General features: G+C 49.2%; 1 protein-coding gene across 1 annotated transcript in view; it reads left to right on the plus strand.

Annotated features, from left to right (window-relative positions):
• LOC116954098 (protein phosphatase 1 regulatory subunit 16A-like) overlaps positions 1 to 17,435 on the plus strand; it is a 160,271-nt gene that overhangs the window by 3,559 nt on the left and 139,277 nt on the right. Inside the window, exon 2 of the mRNA XM_032974531.2 lies at positions 9,025 to 10,315. Within this exon, the coding sequence (XP_032830422.2) occupies positions 10,030 to 10,315 (286 nt within the window). The 5' untranslated portion in view covers positions 9,025 to 10,029. The remainder of the gene's footprint in view (positions 1 to 9,024; positions 10,316 to 17,435) is intronic.

Consider the following 17,435-nt stretch of genomic DNA (forward strand, 5'->3'; position numbering starts at 1 on the left):
AGATGTAACAATGCCGGTTTAGTTTTTAAGGCGTCGATTGTGATTAGGAACGGGCTCCGCTCCCTCCCCGTGACGGCCCTGGCCACGGGACTGACACGGAAAGATATCGGCCGTCACGGCTCTTTGTTTTTATCCGTGGCAGGGACTCGAACTTGCCTTAATACCTGACGCATAATGTGTGCGTTGTTGATGCGCCAGCAACCAAGTAAAAAAAAACACAAACGATGAGACGTTGTTCCAGCCACAACACCCATTCATTTGCCGCTTTGGACTTAATAGGCGCTCGCTAACACTAGTTACACGGTCCGGATTCGTGGTGGGCAGTGCCGCATTATCCTAGTAGCAAAAGTAGCGACATGCTGCGGGCCCCGCACTTTCAAGGGCCCCACGCTAAATGCTTTCAAACTATCAAATCCGGTTTATTGATTCCGCACTTGCTCGATTACTATAGTACTATACTGCCTTCAACTTTGATGAACGACTGGGTGTTTAAGGTTAGCAATTTGTCGTATTATCTGGCTGTATAGCAAATGAAAAAATACAATCATTTTACTATATTTTATTGTTTCCCTTCAACGTGACTTTACCGAAAGAGCTAAAAATTAATGTTTTTAATATTTGTGTTTTTTTTATTCAGGGCCCCTTTACAACATATATGCTACAGGCCCCGCTACTAGCTTAATCCAGCATTGGTGGTGGGGAAAGTTTTATTTACTGAGAGACAAATATGAATGTAAGACACCATTGGCGGACCACGCATGAACGCGCAACTTTATCGTCATCAAAATCATAACACAAAAAATAATTACGGCTCACCTTTAACTTCGACGGTGGTGATCGAGCGTGCTAAAATTACACGCGTTGTCAACAATATTCCTCCGGAGTACTCGATCAGATGATTCATAACTTCTTTTTGGGTTAGGCCCCGTAATGGTCTGACCAAATGTGTGCCATTTTGAACCCTCAGCCCCCTCTCGGCTGAGCTAAACAATTTAAGTTTCACGTTTACAAGCGCTTAATGATGCGGCAGTTATTATTCTTTCAGCCTAAGAGCAATCCTGACAACCACCTTTAGCATATGAATGACGCTTAAGTTACAATTTCAGTATGTCAAACATCATCTGGACCCGATCTCTGAATTAAATACAGAATCAATCCAGGTTATTCTGACTTTCCCGGATTATTAACAGAAAATTACATTGGCGCATTAAACACTTGTACACGTGAAAATTAAGTCGTTAGGTTTTGACACAGAGCTGGTGAGATCATCACGTGGCCTGACCCAAAAACCTGTCATGAATTATAATATTGGCTGCGAAAATGCACGCGTTAACATTAGATCCCCGCTTGCAGTCTCGGATAACCATCGTTTTGTGTGGCCATTGAAAGGTGGCAGGCCTCACATGGCCACAGTGAGTGGTACCTGGCCTATGGGCCACAGGTTTCCCCACCACTGGCCTACGCTGTTAGGGGATGATAAAAAGGAAGAGGTCTGTGGATAATAATAGTAGTGCGAAGATTTAATAACTCCAACTGTGGGGGTACCACGGTGGCGAGATGTTAACTACCTCGCCTGGTGTGCAGGAGGACGTGGGTTCGATCCCCCACCTCTGATGCCTGCTGTATATTTTGAGTTTGCATGTTCTCCCTGTGGTCGCGTGGATTTTTCTCCAGGTCCTCTGATTTTCTTTCTCCACATTTAGAATCAACGTGCGTTTAGAGTACTGTATTTGGCTGCTTCTATAAATTTACCACTTCAGTGAGCCATCCAAAGCCGCTTCATTGAGCCATCATTTGTGGTCAGATCGCCTCTGAAAAAGAGCTACATAGGTCAGTGGGCCTTACCTGGTAAAATAAAAATAGATTAAATATTCCCCACCCAGATAATAGGGTCACGGATGAGAATAGCTTTCCTGAATTTCTGGGCCAAGGCTCCGGCAGAGTTACTCTTCGTCACGCATAACTGCGATTCACACACGCTCGTGTTTTATTACCGGCCGTTGATTCGGAGAGAACCGCCGGTAACACTTGGAGGGGTTATCCCAAATTCCCTGCGGGTCCTCGCTAAATGCGTGAATGTGATCAGCCCAGTGCTACACAACAAAAGATGTGATGTTCACGCACCGCCGTGGATTTAGCCGTACAACTTTGAGACTGATGTACCGTCAGCAGTTTGGTTCTGTTCAATCGAGATTATTTTTAGCTTGGTGTCATCCCAAATCGATTCGAACCGCCTGTGTTGTGACCCTTTTATTTCCATTGTTTCCCAAACTGCAGGTCCAATGACCCCACCGTAACACTAGGTTTCCAAATTTCAAATCTCCTAATGCCTGCCGAATATGGAATGCTGCCATTGTATAATTAATGGTTGGTAACAATGAGCTATCAATCCAGAGGTGGTCACTGGTTCGATCTCTCGATGCGGCAGCTAAAACAGCGGTCAAGTTTCCTTAAATTTCCCCCCCGCCTCTGTCCACCCAGCAGTATAAATGGGTACAGTGCAGTCTGTCGATCGGCAGGTCCCCGCGTGGTGGGGTGAAGTGTGGGTACTCTCACCTCTCCCAAGACGTGTGGCCAGCGTGGAAGTGTGTCGATAATTTACCCTCCAGTGCTCTCAGGCCCTTTCGCCGTGCATGTATAAGTACGTATGTTGACCTCCTTTTGCACCGTACGTAGCCGAACGTGCCAATCGGAGGTGCAGCCTCGTGCACGAGCAATCGCAGGGCCGCACCTTAACTTTTTAACCTTTACAGTGATATCTATACATCGTCACTTTTGAGCCTCGTGGCTCGTGCGCTGGATGGCCTCCCGTGGCATCCAGCGCACGGCGGCGGCGGCGGCGGTCTGCTCGCGGGGGGAGTAGATGAGCGAGCGGTGCGTTTGTGGCGTGCGGTCATTTTTCCGAGTCTCCCCATTTCGGCGGCCGCTCCGCTCAACTCAGAATGCCGCGTCAACTTTTCATCCGTCCGCTCCCCGCCGCCGTGGCAGCGGTTGGCGGTGTCGGCAACGGCAGCAGCAGCCGCTTCGATGCGAGCGGCTTTTCGTTTGATTGATGAATCCGCATGAGAGATTGCGCTCGTTATTTCCATTTTATCAGACGCACTCCGAGACCTTTTCATGAATCAGATGGATTATCTGGGGGGGGGGGGGGGGGTGTTTTTTTCTCGCCCAGTGTTGTTAATGCACGTCTACGCGATCGACGCAGCCCGCGATAATTATGTTGCCTTGATTCATTCTCTCGCCTGAAAAAGATAATACGAAGCGAATTTGTGGCTTTGTGGTTTTTAGTTAGCGACTTGTTTTTTTCCAATGGAAAGTTGCATATGGATGTGGTTTAAAAAAAAAAGCTTAAAGGTTAGTTTCAGCATTTGCTAGCTCATGCCGTTTAAGGATTGTGAAAAGGCCTCCGCTATAGCCTATAGAAGGCATTATTTCCTTCTCTTCAACGTTGGCCAGACGTCTTGGAAGACTCTCCAGACTCCACTCCACCACAAAACCTATAAATCGACCAACTGATATACTCGTTTATACTCTTGCATGGACAGAGGCAGAGGGAAGGGGGGGTTAACGAAAAAAAAAACCGTGCAAGTTGTTTATCCTGCCGTGCTGGGAGATTGGATTAAACCGGTGAATTGTACCATTGCAAGTACAGCGTGCTTAAACATCACGCTGCTGCCACATCCCCTGCTGATGTTGGCGCTCCAAGGCTCCATGTTCGTTTGCAAACCTCGCGTAAACAAAACCCTGAATTCAGAGATCCTTACAAGCAGTTGCATAAATCTTCCCGAAAAATAAACACCGCGTTGTGACGCTGGCCCTTGGAATAACTTAACGTACGCACGTTAACTTTTGCCCCCTACGGTGACCATGAATAATGAGAGTTTCCCACATCTTATTTCTTGATTCACCTTAAAGTCAGGGGCGGGGGAATGCAATCTTGGTAAATGGCTTTCATTCTTAATTGATTGCCACGCAGACTCCATCCATTTTATTGGCGCAGCACATTGAACCAAAGCGATGAAACGAGAAAGGTCCGTTGTGGTGTCTCTAAAGTCACCGACTTATTGTATTCTTGTTTCGTTATGTTCACCCATTTGCCAGTGCATTGTTGAGCAAAAGACAAAAATTGTAATCGTTTTGTATGTCGTATATCAACCGCTTGTAAGGGCCGGTGAGAAAATTGCTCCCGTATTCTCTCGTTTAAGAGACGCACCTTCCACCCCCTCCATGTATTTTATTACAATTTAGGGTTTCATCATATAATCCAGTCAATGCATGTGTGTGTGTTCTCGTGACACTATATGCATGCCTTTATTGACACCGGCCAATAAAGCCGAGGTGCATCTTACGTCGCATCTTACAATCTGGAGAATCTGGTTAATTTTCTCTTCTTCGGAGACTGTTGTGAGATAAAGTCGGGATAGCTCCCCCCCTCCCACCTCTTCCATGATATCTGGCCAGCATTGAAACGTCGGACAAAAATACTCTCTGCGTGTGCGTGTTGAGGCTAAAGCTTACCCTTCTTTCGGAAGCCCTTCCGTCGGCAGTGGCACCGATCAAACACTTGCTGGGCTGCATGTTCATTCCCCTTAAGCATTGTGTACTGTGTGTCGGATATCTTAAGGGATTATGGCCGGGGAGGGGGGGTGGTGTGAGGGGTTAACTTCTCTCATTATAAATGTGGTGGACGGTTGCGCTTCGGGTATCTCCAATTAGGTGAAAGTGTTTGCCTAGGCCGATTCATTCCGTCGGCCGCTCTGTGGGCCGCTCTGATGTGCCGCTCTGATGTTTGGCGCGTTCGATGCGTCGATTCGTGACCACGCTTATTTTGGTGCCGACACTGGACGGGGGGAGGGGGGGGTACACTGAGAGCGTTGAAGGATTGTTTAGATAGAGGGCCCCCTTCATCAAAGGTGTCCCCTCTTGCATTATCACACCCTATGACACCTCATGTGTGTGGACCCCCCCCCCCCCTTAGCTCCCCTGACACCCTGCTAAGTCATCCAGAGGGGATAATAGGTCCCTAGAAAATAAATGTTGGCTCATTGATGCTGTTCTTGCCAATTGCTTAAAAATGTAAAATGGTTCGTCATCATCATTATCAGCCATGATCAATCCACTGCTGAACAAAGGCCTTTCAAAGATGCCAACATCTCCCGCAGATATAATAATCCATCTGTCACCCGCATACGAGCTGATTTAGTCTCTCTATATCCTCAATAGGCCTCCTCTCGGACACGTTCCATTCCTTGGCTGCTGCCACTCTGTCGCTAATCCTCATCCGTGGCCATCATCCCTTGGAGCGACGTGTCCTGACGAGCCCACTTAATTTTCAAAACAGTTCAGATTGTCAGTCCACTGCTGGATGAAATCCCCCCCCCCCCCGCCGCCCCCCTCCTCACTGTTGGCCGTGGAGGTTGCTTGAAAATAGCTAACCCTGCTCGTCGGTGCAAAAAATACAAGCAGGCAAACAATGCCTCCTCCATAAAATCTGTCTTTACACGCAAAATGTGAAGTATTTCTTGCACAACCCATCGCCCCACAAAGGCCTTCTGGGGGCGTTGAAATCATTTCGGCATCATCGACTCGGCACGTTACAAGCAAACTCTGGACTGGATCTGACGTAGTGTCTCATCAGCAGAGTCGGGCTTGCCTGAATCGGTGGCGGTGAACGCCCAGATGTTTATCGGCAACGACTCTCTCTCTCTTTAATATACCGGCCCTCGTTCGGTGCAAAAGTATCGGCGACGTAATCGTTGGCGTTGTTGTGGCTGAATATTAAATAACAAAGTCGACGAGCGGTTAATACGATGCCTATCGCGCAGACGCGGACTCGTGAAGGACGAGATCGAATGTCTCCCGTCACTATTGTGACCGCTCATCGCCTCTTTGTCAGCTGCGGGCCCGGTTAATCGCCGGGGTCAAAGATCGTCGCCCCAAATGATCGTCGCCGCTTCTCGTGCCATGACCATGAACGCTGCGAGAGCACCGCCGCCTGCTCCACTCGCAACGGAGGTTAAAGGTTAAAGGCCCCCCCCCCCGCCCACATCATCCGCCAGAGTGGACAGCAGCGGCAGACTAATGCCCCAAGTTGCTCTTGCATCCAATTGAGACCATCCTCGCCCCTTCGAGCTCTTGCCTGGTTAAACTGGAGCGACTAACTTCACCGAGTTGCAGTGCGGTGCTAACCGCTGTACCACCACGCCGCCCCCGTTATCTTGTGACGGGATTTGTTGTTGTTGTTGTTGTTGTTTTTTGGAGCCCCTTTTTGCTTGTATCGCGAGCAGCTGTGGCTTCGAAGGCTGAGTGCCTCATGGCCCCGGGAGCTCTTGTCGGACGCGTTCAACTGCGGACGATTGCTGTTTTATAAATGATTTTTATTGTTATAGTCAGCGCAGTGCAGGATTATTCCCGTGTGCAATAACGGCTGCGGACAAGCGTGCTCGGGCGGGCACATGAGTAACAAATGGGGGAAACGGAAAGACCTCGAGCATAAACAGCTCCGTGGCAATGGAGATGCAGCTAACACTCAGGCATTGCAGGGATGCCTCGGTGTTTCGTTCGCGTGCAACACTATGAATGCCCCGTGACCATATCACCCAGAATACGAGTTATTGATTGATTGGCACTTGCTTACCACCACCCCCCCCAGGAAAGCTATCACCGAGTCTCAAGACTTATTTTTAGGGGCCATCCTGCCAAGTTATTGCGCTACGGGGCAACAATCGCTGCGTGTTATCCGCAGTCCCGTTATACATGATTACTCTTTTTTTTTATTTGGACCTCGACGCCGGCACACAATTGACCAACTCCTCCCCAACAGAATCACGCCGTCTTTCATGGTCCAGCGTGCAGCAGATGGCGTGTGTATTTATTTTATGGTTCTCAATTCAATCCGGCGGTATGAACGAGGGTGAGTTTAACACGCCACATTGTACTCCGATTGTAAATATGAAAAATAATAGCTTTTACCCTTTCTGGCCATAAAAGAGGAGGGTGTTCAGATGTTCATACAACCAAATAGAAACCTTTTTCAAGGAATAATGTAACTGCATTAACCACACGTACTTGTGAGCATGAAAAAAACACATGCTCTGATAAAATATGCATTGTCGTTGAAATTGATTGGCCTACATGAAGAGACAGTCTTCGTTAGCCAATAAGTGTCAAAGCCAATCAGTGTCAAAGACAATGCAGATATTATCAGGGCATATTTATTTGCATGTTCACCAGAAGTATGTGGTTAATGCGGACATGATTTCTTGAAGAAGCTTTATATTTGGTTTAACACGTAGGCTTTCGCGACCAGTATTATTAATAATAAAGGTTTTTGGGTTAGATCGCGTTATTAATAAATGTGTCGCAAACCCTCCACCACCCGACACAGCCAATCAGTAATAAAATGTGTCACGTTGGCAAAAGACAAATAGATCCACTACTTTAGCGCGCCTGTGTGTTGAAGAGTGGATCCACAACATTTACAATTTGAGTAGCACGATGTTTCGCTGAACATTACATCCAGCATCTTCGGGCGATTTGGCAGAATAGTGAAGCCAACCTCCTGCTTCCAGGTTTTAAATAGTGCAGGATGACGTCATCATTGTTGAACCCAATCAGGAGGTGAGGGTGGGGGTGTGCAATTATGTACCGTAATAGATCAGTAATCAGCCACTTAGCATGTGACTCACCTGTAAGGAATTGCAAAATGTGTTGTGTTACTTAATAATTCGCCTCCAGGCTGCGCTGAGTCTATAGCTATCACAGCGATTAAAATTATTTAAATTTTCAATTTCAATTGATTCTCTTAACTAATCTTGGATAGTAATAATTAGTTCTGCATAACACTTCAACGGTATCAAAACCAATTAAATTTGGTGTTTGAACATCTTAACACCTGCTTTATTGGCAGGAAGGGTAAAACCAATTTTTTTTGCATACTTTTTTTACTGGCAAAAAGGTCCCATGATACCCATTGTAAATGTGTTGGTTTACTCTCCAACACACCGGTGTGCTGAAGTAGTAACTAATTGGCACGTTTTGGTAACGTGACAAACCTTGCTAATCGCCTGTGTCGGTTGGTGGCGGTTTAACGACACATTTATATTTACGTTACCTAATCCACATTTTTTAAATTATGGATTAATAACGAAGGGTGGACTGCGGGGTTTTAATCGCACGCCCCAACAACAAGTGACGAATGCGCTTCCACCACTAGGCCGTGTCACCGCCCCAAATGAATGACTGCCCTCATCTCGTAAGATCTCAGCAGGGTTGATCCGAGGCAGTGCTTTTGGTGGACGACAAGTGTTATAGACTGCTGGGCCACGTGGTGGACAGCAGAGGACATTGCTTGCAAGATCCGTTATTGTACTGTACCGCGTTGACCGGCGTGATGGAGTGCGGTCAGATAGCCCCCCCGCGATGACTGGTGGAGGTCCTCAATCAGCTGCGGTGACGAAGTGCCGCGCACGTGCATGTACACGCGCGTACTCTCAACACTCTTGGAATGGGACTGCTGGCACGGTGTAATAGTTGGTGAGCACCCGTGGCTCGCAATCCAAGATCTACCAAAATAACACTCGAGAGCAGTGGCTCTTGACCTTTCCTGCAGCCTTGCATGCCTTTGGTTCTTAATCGTTAAAAAGTGTATAGTGTTAATAAAGACAGAGGCTTTATGATACAAAGTAGTTGTACTTACACACCCGCGCTCAATTTGCGTTTTCAATTATTTACCTTCTAAAACAATCTGGCCATGTCTCACACCCCCGGAAAGGGCATCTCGCCCCGTCCAAGGGGTGCGTGCACCCCAGGTTAAGAACCACTGATCTAGAGGAGCTCGCTAGAGCGTCCTAAATTGATGGACCTTCTGCCAGCAGTGGTGTGGGCAAGCAATTGCAGAGCTGCGCGTTCACCTTTTTTACGCACCATTGGAACGGGTGACCCGCAGCGGACGTAATGCGGTTATTTTTTTTCTTTAGTTCGCCTCATGTCTGTGTTTAATGCCCGTGCCTCTGTTAATTGCAGATGTGATTGGAGCAGTGCCTCTGGACGAAGGCTGAAGCGTCTCCTCGCGGGAGAGACAGGTGGCAATTTGAACCGTTCTCCGCGAGGTGCTAATCAATGCTTTCCTCGCGCCCAAGTGAACAGAAAAGGATGAACGTGACGAACAAAGCCGCTTTGAAAACGCAACGATAGAATAACCACGAGAGGAGCAAGAAGAAAACCAAGCCACCCCCATGCCAATTTAATGCACACATTTCGTTAGCGTTAATTTGAATGTGATTTAATCACAGCAGGGAATTGCAGGGCTGCACCTTTATATATATTTAAAAAAACGATTGCAGTCACGCGTATTCGTGCGGTGACCCCGTCGCACCGCAGGGGCGGCTCGTCGCACCTCTGAAAGATTTTACAACGGCCCCCGTTTAAGAGCTGCGCAACGTGCCGCTCACAATCTCCAGGGATCCTTAGCAATTTGCCATCCATTCACATAAAAAAAATATAGTTGTTCCATTCAAAAGCCCATCGTGCTAGTAAATGGTTAATTGAATCGCCGCCGGCTAGCAGTGATTTTTTTCTCTCTCTCTCCTCGCTATTGAATTGGATGGGCTTGGTGCAGTGGGGAGGCCGACGGGAATAGGGCACTCCAGCAGTGGAGTGCTACGTTGTGGTTGGCACGTTCGCAAAGAGTTGTAGGGGGGGGGGTTATAGACGGCGGGATGTGGGCGCAGTGCCCAGCGCGGTTCGAACAATGACAGCCAAAGCAAAGACTCCTGGCACAAGGACGCATCAAATAATAACGGCAGCGACAACAAAAACCGTGCGACGTTAACGAACCGTACCGGCGGCGGCGGCGGCGGCGGCGGCAACAACAACCGGGGGGGGGGAGTGGGTGACGTGAAGAGCGACGAAAGAAGAAGAATTCGAAAAAAAAACTCCACGGGGGGGGAAGGCGGAGTTGAATTTCGAGGCGGGGATTTGAACGCACGAGAGAGAGAGAGAGAGAAAAAACGCCCCTCGTATAAAGCCATGATTTCGGCAAGCGAGGTTGGGGAGGCAGCAGCTGCGATGCCACGCGGCTCGGGGCAGGAGAGAGCGCGCGCCGCACAGCGCGAGAGGGTTCACCAGGTGCGACGCTGGATGCAGTACGACAAGGAGGAGCAGAGCAAGGGCGCCAAGAAGAAGTCGGGCGGCTCGGCCAAGAAGGCGAAGAAGGGCGGCAAGAAGGGCAGGGACGGAGGGCAGCAGCTCGGCCTGCGCTTCACGCCAAGCGTCACCCTCCTGGAGTCGGCCGCCCGGAACGACGTCGAGGAAGGTGAGGCTTCAATTGAACCTGCGCTCCGTTTGCTGCCGGCGTCGACGCCGCCGGCGATTAAGAATTAATGGAGTTGTAGATCGATCGCTTTGGGCATGCGGCGTGTTTTCGTTAACGCTCTCCAAAGAAGGGCTGAAAGTGGCAAATGCGTTAGCTCGTCCGTCCATACGTCTGTCCACCCGTAGCGGAAGGGGACATCGGTGACTCGAGCGCTCAACGACAATTCCATTGCGAGTTAAATTTTCGTTAAAAAAAGTAAAGGTTGTGTTCCTGTTGCGGACTCGCCCTTAGTATAAAAAAAAAACTGCCCAAAATTGATCGAAGGGTTGCCGAAAACTTGAAGAGAATCCAGACCAAAAAGGACTACCGAGTAAACATGCCAACAACATTAGGCTAATGTTGGCATTTGGTTGGAACCGTTGGACCAACATTGCCAAAATGTTCCATGTCTAGTGCGTATCTTCAATTATGAAAAGATGTTTTGTTTTTTTCCCCTGACGGCTCTCCCGCCAGCTTCTATTCTGATAATGAAATGTTTCTGAACACTGAAAAGAGCATGTTGGGAATCATTACTTAATCCACGGAGTGTGCGTGATTTTTATTCTTAATCGGCTTTCAACATTTTTTATTTGGGTGATCGCTCGCTGTAAATGTACTTGCCCGATGTGCGATGCTGTGAGCGGTAAAGTTTGGTGCAGTCTTTAACTTTGAGCTACAGGCATACCACCACTCCGAGTATGAAGGGGCATTGTTTGCGATGTTAACTCCTTATATATATACGTATTCTTTTTCTCATTGGGCATTATTTGATAAAGAATAATGGCAGTAATATATTTTACGGGCACTGCACTCACAAGCCAAAAATAGTCAAGTAGATTTATCCGTTTTCTACACAAGGGAAATTCCGCAATTCCGGATGTACATTTTACTCACTTGTGTGCAATCATTATTGTAATAATGGAGTACCCTTTTTACTTGGGCATAGCGTGTCAATCCTTTAGGACTACAATTTGCATCTTTACCACGTTTTCCTGCTTTCTTGATGGGGGAGAAAATGCTCGTAAAGTAGCAACGTTGTCGGATGTACTCGGACGCACTGGCTTTTTTTTTAAATCCACACTTGGGATGGCGATGGGTGAAGTTCGTTTCGTGCACATTGTCACAGCGTATTCTAAAACGTCTGATAATTATGCCCTTCTGTGTATCATTACGAACGTGGATTTTTTTATTTTTTTATTCTCTGTCTGCGGTTGCATGCGGAGCTGTCCCCAGCCAGTTGCTCAAATCTGCTGCGCGGGTTTTCGCGGTTCTGCCGCCCTGTGTCACTCCGCCCACGCGTTGTTTGGGTTGTACCGCGGGAGTGTAGTAGCGCGTCGTTCGGCGCGATGTCCAACGTTTCGCTCCCACTCGCTCGGAGAATTCTTCTAGACGTGGCACAACCCTGAGTCACATCCGAGAGATATGGTTGCCAAATGCTCGAGACTTTCCCCGCCAGATGGATGTTCACGAGACTGCTGTATGTGGTGGTTGTCAGTTCGTACGCATCTCTTCCGGTCCACACCTACCCACGCTGTTTGTCTTTTCTTAGCGTGCTTTCTACCCCCCCCCACCACCGTGTTAACTTCACCAGCTGTCCGTTGTTTTATCAGCCTCGGGTAGAGAAACTTTTAGCGGAATAAATAGTTTTTTTTTGCGGTTGTGTTATATTATACGCATCACGCCCAGTGAGTGTCCTTGGGATACGGCACGTGGTTGGGTAATCACAAGAGTTAAGATACAGCGTCCTCTTTGTTCTGCATGGAGTATTGTCAACCAATTAGGAATGTAACTCTTGAGCTCCTTAACAAGCGCTCAGCCACGTGGAGCAGGCAAGCCGCTGCCAAATTTAGTTATCTGTGCCTCCAGGACATCGGGGCAAAACCATCCCCCCCCACCCCCGTCCACTGCCACCCCTGGGGAAACGGTGAATCTATGTTAAAGGGGGGAAATTGGAGGATTGAGTTGAAACAACCGTGCAACATCCATGAAGCCGTTATTCACGTGAGTGCGACAGTACGAATAAACAGGCGAGCTCTTCTCGATGCAAAACTGGCATCGCACGTCCCTGCGACGTGTGCGTTCGGGCTGTGTGCCGGCCGTGCAATAATAATAATAATGTCTTGATGTTTCCCTCCGCGTGCCCGGAGAGCTTTCTCCGGCAAACTGAAACTCCGTTCCTGTAGGCCGTCGCTGTCTTACGGAAAAATTCGGTTGCCGGAGGAGCTCACGGCGGTTTGGAGCGAAGCGGAAACTGCACGCAGCACAACCAGAAAACGCACGGGGGGATCTCGCATACCAAATCGCCTTTTGAGTCACTGGCTTCGATTTGACAAGGGGGGCTGTCAGATTCATCTCAAACTTCTATTGCCGAAAGCTCGCCAGCCAATTTATATTGCCCTGCAGGAACCCCACTCGGTGCCAATAACTCTCCCCCTTGTTGGCATCAGCCCAGCGTGTGTCTCGATAACTGATTGGCATAATCCTCTTAGCTTCAAAAGGGTGCTTTGCCAGCCTCCACTAATAGATTATATGCAAATATGCTTGGGAGACCTGTAAATCATTCAATTAACTCTGATAATTATAATTGTACCTGAAGGCTAAGGCCAGCAACAAAACAACAACCCCACTGGATGGCAGGCTCCGGAATAATGGGGGCAGTTTCAGGGTTTACGTTCAAATGTACTTTATACTCTTTGGTTCTTTTGGTAAAGAAAATTATAATAGATCACGACGTTTCAAATGTACCTTTTTGCGGATCAGCTTTTCCGTAAAAAATGGGTGAGAAAGTACAATGATGATGACGACGCTACTGCTGCTCTTACCGAATCCAATCGAGTAAATCCAGATTAAGACCACAGTGTTTCAGCTTCAGCTAGCCTCGTCAGGATGGTGAAGCTAGCCTCGTCAGGGTGGTGATGCTAGCCTCGTTAGAATGGTGATGCTAGCCTCGTCAGGATGGTGATGCTAGCCTCGTTAGAATGGTGATGCTAGCCTCGTTAGGATGGTGACTCTAGCCTCGTTAGGGTGGTGATGCTAGCCTCGTTAGGATGGTGATGCTAGCCTCGTTAGGATGGTGATGCTAGCCTCGTTAGGGTGATAATGCTAGCCTCGTTAGGGTGGTGAAGCTAGCCTCGTTAGGATGGTGATGCTAGCCTCGTTAGGATGGTGATGCTAGCCTCGATAGGATGGTGATGCTAGCATCGTTAGGGTGGTGATGCTAGCCTCGTTAGGATGGTGATGCTAGCCTCGTTATGGTGGTGAAGCTAGCTTCGTTAGGATGGTGACTCTAGCCTCGTTAGGATGGTGATGCTAGCCTCGTTAGGGTGGTGATGCTAGCCTCGTTAGGTTGGTGATGCTAGCCTCGTTAGGGTGGTGATGCTAGCCTCGTTAGGATGGTGATGCTAGCCTCGTTAGGATGGTGAAGCTAGCTTCGTTAGGATGGTGACTCTAGCCTCGTTAGGATGGTGATGCTAGCCTCGTTAGGGTGGTGATGCTAGCCTCGTTAGGGTGGTGATGCTAGCCTCGTTAGGGTGGTGATGCTAGCCTCGTCAGGGTGGTGATGCTAGCCTCGTTAGGGTGATGATGCTAGCCTCGTTAGGATGGTGAAGCTAGCCTCGTTAGGGTGGTGATGCTAGCCTCGTCAGGGTGGTGATGCTAGCCTCGTCAGGGTGGTGATGCTAGCCTCGTTAGGGTGGTGATGCTAGCCTCGTTAGGGTGGTGAAGCTAGCCTCGTTAGGATGGTGACTCTAGCCTCGTCAGGATGGTGATGCTAGCCTCGTCAGGATGGTGATGCTAGCCTCGTTAGGATGGTGATGCTAGCCTCGTTAGGGTGGTGATGCTAGCCTCGTTAGGGTGGTGACTCTAGCCTCGTTAGGGTGGTGATGCTAGCCTCGTTAGGGTGGTGATGCTAGCCTCGTTAGGGTGGTGATGCTAGCCTCGTTAGGGTGGTGATGCTAGCCTCGTTAGGGTGGTGATGCTAGCCTCGTCAGGGTGGTGATGCTAGCCTCGTTAGGGTGGTGACTCTAGCCTCGTTAGGGTGGTGATGCTAGCCTCGTTAGGATGGTGACTCTAGCCTCGTTAGGATGGTGATGCTAGCCTCGTTAGGGTGGTGAAGCTAGCCTCGTTAGGATGGTGATGCTAGCCTCGTTAGGATGGTGATGCTAGCCTCGTTAGGGTGGTGATGCTAGCCTCGTTAGGGTGGTGATGCTAGCCTCGTTAGGATGGTGATGCTAGCCTCGTTAGGGTGGTGATGCTAGTCTCTTCAGGGTGGTGATGCTAGCCTCGTTAGGGTGGTGATGCTAGCCTCGTTAGGGTGGTGACTCTAGCCTCATTAGGATGGTGACTCTAGCCTCGTTAGGGTGGTGATGCTAGCCTCGTTAGGATGGTGATGCTAGCCTCGTTAGGATGGTGATGCTAGCCTCGTTAGGATGGTGACTCTAGCCTCGTTAGGGTGGTGATGCTAGCCTCGTTAGGATGGTGATGCTAGCCTCGTTAGGATGGTGATGCTAGCCTCGTTAGGGTGGTGATGCTAGCCTCGTTAGGGTGGTGACTCTAGCCTCGTTAGGATGGTGATGCTAGCCTCGTTAGGATGGTGATGCTAGCCTCGTTAGGGTGGTGATGCTAGCCTCGTTAGGGTGGTGATGCTAGCCTCGTTAGGGTGGTGATGATTATGGAGATACCGTAATTATGTGATTCCAGTTGCGACGGTGCTAACATTGATGGCGAGGAGGAAAACAAATCCCTTTTCACTATTGCACGTTAATGTTCCTAAATGTGGCACACAACAAATGCTCCCAATTATGTGAACGGTGAACAGAGAAAAGTATTTCTTATTGCTTCCCAGTTCTTTTCCGCGGAACATTCAATTACTGAACGCAAGGCAGCGTTTTTGTTGACCACCCTGAAGGTTATATCATTATTTTCCACTGAAACAAAAAGGTAAAGCCACAAGTACATCAGCTGCGGGTGTGTTCAAGGCGTCGTAGGTTAGTGCCACGTTAGGCCATCGTGCAGCGTCCGCTTTGGGGCCGTCCATAAATGACGTCACGCACCTTGGGGGGCGGGGGGTGGGGGTCAGACATTTGTGACGATGTGTGACGAGGGGGGGGGGGGTTTGAGAAATGTGACGTCACATCAAAATGCGCAACTTTAAATAAATATAGACAACACGTTCTACTTAATGAGATAGACTTTTTAAAAAATGTTTTCTCCTACAACATCAGAGTGCAGCGCCACATTAAATACGCACTACAATGACAATAGTTTAAAGCGATTTGAAGCATATTTATTTTGGGGGGGGGGGGGGGTGGCAGAGCTTTGTGACGTCATACTTGAGGGGGGGGGTCTGACTATTTGTGACGCCGTGTGACGACGGGTGGGGGGGGGTCAAAAATCGTCCAAAATGGCGTGACGTCATTTACGGACGGCCCCTTTGATCGGCATCACTTGTACGAAATAGTCCCTCTAAATTCTAGAATGTATGAAATACTACGGCAGAACACATCGATACGTTATTTAACATCGTCGGCCGTGATCTATCCACTGCAGGATGAACCCCCAAATGCGTCACCGTATCCCACGCGGCCCTGCGGAACGACGATTTGTCTGGCTCCTCGCGACAGCTACGCCCGTGCACACAGATATACTGCGCTGGGGTGGAGGAGGGCGCACAATTGGATCAGGGCAGAAATATGTGTGACGGTCGGGGTGTATTTGATGTTGTGCTGAACAAAAACAAAACAGAAATCGCCGCTTGCAATGAGCTAATTGCTCTTCGACGGGCTCCGTGAAAATTTTCACGCCGGCGTCCGGCGTAGTTCCCGAGTCAGGGCGATGAATGGGGGGTCGGGGGAGGCCTTGGGGCTAATTTTTTTGGCGTCACCTTGAAGGGGGTCGGCGGCGGGGGGGGGGGGGGTGCACGGGCGTAATTATTGCGTGCCATTAGGCAGGCGAGGTGTTTAATGTTGCGCGACAAATGTGCGCGTGGGTTTATTTTTTGTCCGTGTGTTGTTACCCCAAACCCCAAACGCGGCAGACGTCAGGAGGGCCGGAGGAGCGGGGCGGAGGGTGTGGGGGGGGTGGCGCGCTGGCCCAACGTGGTGACCCCCGAGATTAAAATACGACGGGACAACGTGATTAAAACGAAATCTTTAGTCGCCACTCTGCGGAATGTGCGAGTGTGTCGCGGCTTCTGCCCGGTTTTCCTCTCGTCGATGCCCTTTGCCATCCCGCACCTCCCCTTGTGGCTTTGTCGCCTCCTTCCTCGCACTCAGGACTCCCGTTTGCTGCTTGGGTTCGGCTGCACGCAGGGCCCGCATTAAGGTTCTTGTGGGCCCAAGGCACCGTGTGTGTTCGTAGGGCTTCAGTGATAACTTCCTACTGTTGGCACTGCTGCCCCATGTGACTACTACGTCGCTGTCACTCGCTCGATTGGGCGAAAAATACAATTTGAAGATGTTACACATTGACATGACTCTGCCTATTTGTATGTACAGTGTGCCTATCCTTGCAATATAAATGTATTTATCCAAGAAGATATTTTGTCTAAATGTTTTATCATACATATACAACATTAAAAAAAAAACATGGTCACATGTTTTTGGAGGCCCTTTTTAGTTTTCGTAGGCCCTAGGCACGGTGCGTACCGCGGCCTGTTGGATCATGGGGCCCTGGCTTGCATGGCGTGTCTTTTCCACGTTGACGTAACCGTTATTTTTTTCAAATGCATTGGCCTTAATGTGACATTAGCTGGTCGTCTGCATGTTCGTGTGTAAGCCTCGGGGTCCCGCTGTCAATCCGCTGCTGGATGAGGGCCTCTGCCTCACATCGTGCAGGCCATGTCGGGGGGTGGGGGGGGGGGTGGTTACTTCACGCCGGTCAGTGCGGTGTCATTCACTTTAAGATACAGCTTGGAGCATAGCACATTAAAGTATTGGGTTGATGTAGACTGCTCTCTGCTAACGAAGCACAGCCACCGGTTTTACGCCCGGTGGGCCGCCCATCCAAGCGCTGTCCAGGCCCCAACCCCAGCTTAGCTTTCCGTGATCGGTCACTGTGGAAAAATTTATCTGTGAAAGGGAAA

The sequence above is a fragment of the Petromyzon marinus genome, chromosome 54, assembly GCF_048934315.1.
Source record: "Petromyzon marinus isolate PM22_M1 ecotype Great Lakes invasive population chromosome 54, UKy_Petmar_22M1.pri1.0, whole genome shotgun sequence".
NCBI classification, from domain to species: domain Eukaryota; kingdom Metazoa; phylum Chordata; class Hyperoartia; order Petromyzontiformes; family Petromyzontidae; genus Petromyzon; species Petromyzon marinus.